The following is a 7,523-nucleotide window of genomic DNA, read 5'->3' on the forward strand; positions in this document are numbered from 1 at the left end:
TCCATCACTCTGAACTTTTTTATTTTTAAATCAAGTTTGTGGAGAAAAAGGAATCTGACAGAGCATCTGGCCGACGCTACTTAGCATCTTCAAAGACCCAGACAAGGGCAGGACTCTCTCAATAAGTTTGAACACAATACCAAGCCCGGGGGAGTGGTGGATGTGCTGGAGAGCAGGGCTTACCTTTCAGAGGGCCCTTGATAAGCCTGAAGAATGGAAGTAACGGCTATCAAATGCGTGAAGTTCAACAAAGCCAAAAGCAAAGTCCTGAAACTGGGACTGGGACTCAGTGCAATTCTGCAGAAAAGGACAGGAGAGTGCTTGTAGAGCAGAAATGAAATACAAGTCAGGGGTGTACCCTCACAGCAATAAATTACTGTAATACTGGGCTGTATTAGCAAGAATCAGCCAATGGGTCAAGGGAAGCGATTAGTCAACTCAGTGCTTGTGAGGCCACATCTGGAACACACCGTTCAGCTTTGAACACCCCAGTTCACGAGAGGGAAGGCAGTGGAAGGCCGCTAATCCGGCCAGGGAGCTGGAGCACAACAGATGAGGAGAGACTGAGAGTGATGCATTGTTTCACAAGAGAAGGCTGGGGAGGAATTTAACTGCCATCTTAAATTACATATTAGTTAGTTAGAGAGAAGACAAGTATACAGCAAAAGGACAGAAGACAACAGTCAAGAGCTACACCAAAGAAAAACCCAACTGGAGATAAGAAAAATATTTCAGTGAAGGTGATTAGGCACTGGCACAGGTTGCCCCCCAAAAATTGTTGAAACACCATCCTTAGAGATTTTCAAAACTCGCCTACACAAGGAAGTGAACCAACGCTGAGGGAAGCCCTGCCTTGAGAGTGTGTCCAGAGGTTTCTTCAATTTAATTTACTCTGTGAGTCTATGGGTCATTAATAAAAAAGGTAAAAGCATATCTTACTCCAGCTAACAACAATGTTCTCAAAGGACTGAGTGCCCGTCTGCTATTTCTTTAGGTTTACCACTTAAAGAAATATTCAGTATTTTATAAAATTGCTGAAACTACTCATTTAAGAATTTGCAGAATTAGACCATTTACTTTATATACTTTGTATTGATTTAAATACATCCTTCTGAATTTTTCCAATTTAGAGCTACACAATATCAAGCCTCTCCTACAACTTTTAAGGGAATGCTATTTTTAAACGCTTAAGCATTGCCTAGAGTTGCTTTATGGAACATAATATTTTAAAACATATGTATATATTGCACATTTAAAACTATATCTCCATCTCAAAGTCTACAAAGTTAACAAAACATACACACACATACACACATGCAACACACAAAGAAAAGCTTCCCTCAGAAAGACACAAGTACTCATTTTGGTACAACTACATACAGGCCATAAACAAAACCTTATATAGCGTACACAAAAGTTCTGTGTATACAGTAAGGCAGGCCTATGAGGTGGAAAAAAGTCCATCATTACTCAGTATGCTACATTAAAAAGACAGCTAAACAGATAAAATTACCGTTTCCCCTCTAAAGCAATCACCTTGAGTTATACACAGGTTATTTCAACTCCGAAACAGAGCCCATCTTTACTTTAAAGAGAGAAAAGGCATTGTCAATGCAATCTGAAGAGAGAAGAAAAGTTTTCCTCTCTGAAATCATAGTACTATGGCATTTATTATCTGTAAGACAGAAAATTTAGCCATCTCTTCTCTTTGATGGAGTAAGATGTCAGAAAGTTACTTGTCCATACCAACGTGTCCTTCTTGTATATTTGAATGTTTACACACCGTATGCTTAGTAAGAATACAACATATAATCTCCAACAATTTTTTCTCAAGTATCTTTTAAAGGTCCCAGAGCTTTATTTGACAAAGCCATCTAAGATGCAAAGGATCAGCCCAGTTTTCTTTCATACCAGTTTCACAAACTTTTGCTACAAAAACAACTTTGGTACATTAAATACCAATTAGCTTTATCAAAATAACCCCAGGATAAAGCTCGTTGTGCTTTGTTTTCCAGGTGTTCAATTCACACAAATGAGGAGCCAACATACAGGACTTTTCAAAGTTCACACGTGCGTACCGTTGGTGGATGGTGGCATATCTATCCGGCTTTTATTTTCCTTAGCGTCATTCAGAGGTGACTCGTTACCTATCTGGCATTCGAAGACTTGTTTGTAGGCCTTCCTAAAATTTTCCGAGAGAAATGCGTATATAATCGGGTTCACAGAAGAATTGCTGTAAGCCAGGCAGTGTGCAGTTATTCTGAAGTAAAAGGAGGCTTGAGTCAGTGGGAAAGCTCCAAAATTGACCCAGAGTTTAATCACGTGATGCGGCAGCCAGGAGATGCCAAAAACCACTACCACCACCAACACAGTCTGTGCTGTCTGAGACAGGGAAAGGAAAAACACAGATGTCTGATGAGCACTTGAAGAATTGGCTTTAAACCTGCTTCAAAACCATTCTTTGGGGGCAGGGAGGGGGAAGCTATACTGAGAGAGAACACGCTTCAGAATATTTATTACTGGTTTTACTCCATTACCTATACGGGCTTTATTTTCAATAATGAACTACTGCAAGGAGAACCTTAGGCTTGAAAATGCCACTGTAAAAGACAAACATTTAACTTTGCTCGAAGGAAAGGAATGGCGTTCCCAAGTCCCTACGCAAAAGCCTAGTCTTTTGTCAGGTGGGCATAAGCTTGGTGGAAAATAATGATAACGTGGGTCTTTGGGAAATCTCATCCAGATCTAATGATCTATATTTTAGGATGGTGCACAAAGATTTCTGACCAAAATTTCAAGAGAGATCTATCATACACGAAGGCAGCTATGGAAGAGCTTAGAGCAGTCAGATGAACACTTTGCTCAAGCGTCTACAAAAGGAGCAGGGGCCTTTTTGAAAGTCTCTCCTTTAAACATAGAATTTCCATGGGGGGAGCCACGCAACATTCTGTGATACAACTCAGGGGAAAAAAAAAAGAGAAAAGTAAGGAGCTCGAAATGTCTGGTGATTGCACATTGTCAAAACCAATGTGGAAATTAAAGCTCATCACCAAACACTGAATTCAGAAAAATGCAGCACAAAATATCCTCAGCACTGCCTCCTGACTCCACTTTTGTTATTTATGAGAGGAAGGGCCATCAAGTTCATTAGATCTATCCAGACAGCTGCAGACACAGTCAGTACAGACCTTTCAGGTGCCAAAGGGATTCTGCTGGGGCACGCTGGAGTTTGAATGTCAATGTTCTCTTTAGCTTTCACTTACTTCAGCAACAGCAGCTAGGGCTTTGCAGTTGCTCAATTAACCTCTCCTCCTCTAACAAGTACCTCTTTCAACTAAATCACTCTCCCAAAAAAAGCCTAATATTAATTCCAAACATACTATGTTATGGACCACTGTAATTACTATATTAATGCTTTACAACATAATTTTTCAGCTAACTTAGGCTCTTCTTCACAGGCAAAACCAACTCAGTGGTCACACAGTGATGAATACTGCAGCACAGAGAATATCTTGACTTTTTGCTAGTTTACTGAACTTGGTCTATACTTCTTGAATTGATTAATGCTCAGTAATAATTCAGACTGACCTACCTAATCACAACATGCCTTAACCTATAAAAACTTATAGGAAAAAAGTTTGATTTCTGTGACAACAGGCCAAAATAACTTACGACAGACGCTGTTGTTGGTTAGTAAAATCTCACGATAGAAACCAAGGGACATTATATCTGTAGTAAATATAATTTGCTTGTCTCCAGGATTCATCTGTTTTCACAGGCTCTTCCTCTACTTAGCCCTATGGAGTTTAAGTCAGTTGCCACTTAGAAACAGCCACACAAATATTTTCTCTTTCAGATCTCATCAGGAGAGCACATGCTAACAAGGAGGTATAAATTAAGAGTGGGCCATTCTCTGATCCCTTCAATGCGTTAATATTCCAACTGAAAACAGATTGCCTGGATACCACATGCACAATTACTTCAAGAGAGACATATTACTTCAGCATGTTCAAAATGCTAAAAAAAAACCACACCAGGAAAATCATTGACTTTCAATAGACTGTATAGAGGCACCTGAAAGCAGAGGTCGACTGTGTGCCTCTTGTAACTATTTTACTTAAGGTATTTCATAGCTGCAGAATAAGTAATTTTGCATTAGGAAACCTCACAAGATCTGTTTTACCCCATTATTATTCCTCCTAAACCTAACTTCAGAGCTTAACTTTCCAAAATCATCACTATGCCTTGACATGAAGGTAACACTAAGGGGCAGCTCTTGTTTACCTAACAGGAACTTGCTTAGGGTTTCTCATTAGCAAATAAAACCCACCTAAAACACATGACGCTAATATTGATGCTTTGTGACCAAAAAGCATGAAAAATAGCATTTAGGTATATTTTTCATTAACATTTTTTCCAGGCATAGAGCAAATTAATCTTAAGATTCTACTACTGAAATTTTCATAGAGTTTTGAATAAAGCTAAAAATTTATAATTAAGCCTGAAGTGCATTCTTAATAAAACAGTGGAAGGAAAAGAAGAAAGATACAGTAACCAGAGAGGGACAACACACTAGTGAAAATAAGAGTTGCTCTGAAAAACATGAGCTAGGCCTTAGGATCAGAAACTTATTTTCCAAGGCAAAAAAGTTTTGGGCTGCTTTTTTTTTTTTTTTTCTCTTTGGTTACCAAACCCTGATATGTCCAAGCAATCTTGGGCATATTTGTAATGCTTTTCCCTGAAGCCAAGCAAGCTAGTTCGTAGCCAGATCTGATTTGCACTCCCAATTTTTCAGAGTTAGTGTTTAGAGGAAATTGCACAGATATTTCCAGTTTGAGAATAATTTAGATGAGAGTAGAGATGGCAATGTACAGAACGCCTTTGAAAACTACACCTTTGGCCTTGACAACGTTAAGTGCAAAAGTATATATATTAAGTATTTTACAGAATCAGGGCCATAATGCTTTTAGTTCTAGGAATTAAAAACTATTGACTAAGATATTTTTTTAAAAATAGAGACTGCATAAATAATAGATTACTTATTCCCTGTTGAGCTCATGTATATCTCATTTACATTGCAGACAGTCTGCATGCCCATATGGTAATAGTCATCAGATCAAATGAAGAGCTATAGCCTAAGGGGTTTTTCTGACTCCACATTCATAAACTGAGAAGTTAGTCAAATGATTACTGTGGTCAAATCTGCTCAAAAATCAGAACCATATTATATTAACTGACAAATTCAATATATAAACACATCTTTCAAATATTGTTCTAAATCGCAAAGCTTATATTCTGCTTTAAAGATCTTTCACGATTCTACTTGTAGCCAGTATATAACTTAAGTCTTGAACATGAGAGAAAAAAAAAAGTTTTGTGGAAAATCAATAGAAGAATTGCAGAATCATTAAAAGCCTCTTATTAGACTCCTATCAGGAAGCACAATAAACCTAATTTTAAAGTCTCATCATATAACCTAGGAATTTTTCATAAAATATTTAAAAATTCAGCTAGTTAAAAAAATAAATGATAAAAAAAGATGTACAAGTTAGGGGAAAATACCTGTGAGACAAAAACCCCCCTATTTAATATTAGAGATGGGTTGCCTCTCCATGTCTAAATTTCAGATGCTCTGAAGTTCAAAATATGGGGACCTCAGGTAATGGCTTGATGCACTGTGATGGAAAACTCAGAACAGAAGAGATTCCAATCCTGCTAAGTTCAGAGAGACATTGAATACATCATTAAATACTTCATTTCAATTCCTTCTCTCCAATACATCTTTGGCAACTAGCAATATAATAGCAAATTAGCTTAGCCATAAAACTAAAATATAAACAAATAGATATTGATAATGAAAGCAATCTACCTTTTTCTTGGACGCTTCTGACTTCTTTGACATGTTTCTCAACTTTTTATGCAGATGATTAAGAACCTGAAAAGATCAATTTGCATCCTGTATTTCACCATTTTCTAAAATTCAACCCCCCATATTTTAGAGTATGCTCTCCAGTACTGCGTGAGTTGCTTACAGACATCACTGATCCAGTTTACATATTTTAGAAGTGCATGGTATAAAATTCAAAGGAATTAAGTATCTGCATCTGTGTGCATCAACAAATATGTAGCAGACCACAACTGAATTATTATATAAAAATTCAGATATATGACATAACAAATAAATATTGCAAATGAATACGGCAACAAATGGAAACCTATCATGTATCTAGAATTAGCAATCATTCTTCTTCCATAAAAATGTCAATGCTTGTTAATTTAGAATGACCTTTACTGCATGTAACATAAAGTGTATGTTTTGAGTCAGAGCTTTTCTGAGTCACCTGCATAATTTGCTTTCTTCAGATGGATGTTTGGTTAATATAATCAGGATGATGGCGCTATCTGATCTTCAAAAGAAGTCTAGGCTTTCAAAAATAATTTCTACTAAAATGTATCTCACATGATACATGAGGCATGACCTTTATCAACAATTTGATGATACTTGGTCATGTAATTTTCACAGGGAATCTTTTAAAATATGTCTCAGAAAGGGTCATCATCCAAGAGCAGGGTCCAAATTTTAACATAATGATTTACACATAAGACTTGGGATCGTGGATACACAGAGGTGCATGCCCTACTTTATCTGCAGTCACTATTAACTGAATCTAATATATTCATCTGGCATGGTCTGTAGGCATGGCGGGCAGAGAATATGCTCTTGAGCTGCATGTGTTTAACATGTTGTAAACCATACAGAATTAAAAAAAGGAGATGCTTAATTAAACTAGAGGGTTTAATTAAAATATGGTAAGGGGAATTTTTTAGAGAGAGTGCCAGAATGTAGAGCTCAGTTAGATGATGATGATCATGATGATGTTAGGTTGCACATTACATAGCTCTAAGTTGAACTGAGAACAATTTAGGTAAGATCATCCAGAATTAATAGGTAAGCTCGTCCAGCCATTAAAAGGATTTTTTTTAAAGAAATATAAGACTAAATTTTAGGGCTTATATGAAGACTTCTTGAGGTGGGGAAAAGGGTATAAATTCAAATTATTTTATATGATCTGGGGATGTTTTCTCTGTTTTCTTTGGGTTGTGTGGCTAACCACTACCAGGACAGACAACAGACAAGATGACCTATAGACCTGATCCCATCCTGAGTCTTAGAAACATACACAATGAATTAAAAGCAGTAAGATGGTATTTGTGAATAACCACAGCTCATCAGAGGATTCCACTTTTTAAGCATCTACTCTTAGCTGCCAGTGAACCACCGCAATAAAAATAAAAAATTAGTTGCAACCACTTAACAGCAGAAACACAGTTCATATGTGCTTAGCTGTGCACTAACGTGTTTGGGTGTGAAAGACTTGGCCCTGAATGCCAATTCTGACAGACCAACCAGGTTGCTGCCAAGGCTGACCCGAGCTCAGGAAAGGCAGGAGAAAAATAAATTAGTTTTCTCTGAGAAGGTCTGGTTTTGGCTTCAGCCCTTCTTCCTTCTCCAGGATGAAGCA

General features: G+C 37.3%; 1 protein-coding gene across 1 annotated transcript in view; it reads right to left on the minus strand.

The window, feature by feature from the left end:
• Positions 1 to 2,064: 2,064 nt before the first annotated feature.
• GALR1 (galanin receptor 1) overlaps positions 2,065 to 7,523 on the minus strand; it is an 11,822-nt gene continuing 6,363 nt past the window's right edge. Inside the window, exons 2-3 of the mRNA XM_009641481.2 lie at positions 5,870 to 5,935; positions 2,065 to 2,382 (exon numbers count right to left, since the gene is read on the minus strand). Coding sequence (XP_009639776.1) covers positions 2,065 to 2,382; positions 5,870 to 5,935 — 384 coding nt within the window. The remainder of the gene's footprint in view (positions 2,383 to 5,869; positions 5,936 to 7,523) is intronic.

The sequence above is a fragment of the Egretta garzetta genome, unplaced genomic scaffold (assembly GCF_000687185.1).
Source record: "Egretta garzetta isolate BGI_Z169 unplaced genomic scaffold, ASM68718v1 scaffold126, whole genome shotgun sequence".
Classification (NCBI taxonomy): Eukaryota; Metazoa; Chordata; class Aves; order Pelecaniformes; family Ardeidae; genus Egretta; species Egretta garzetta.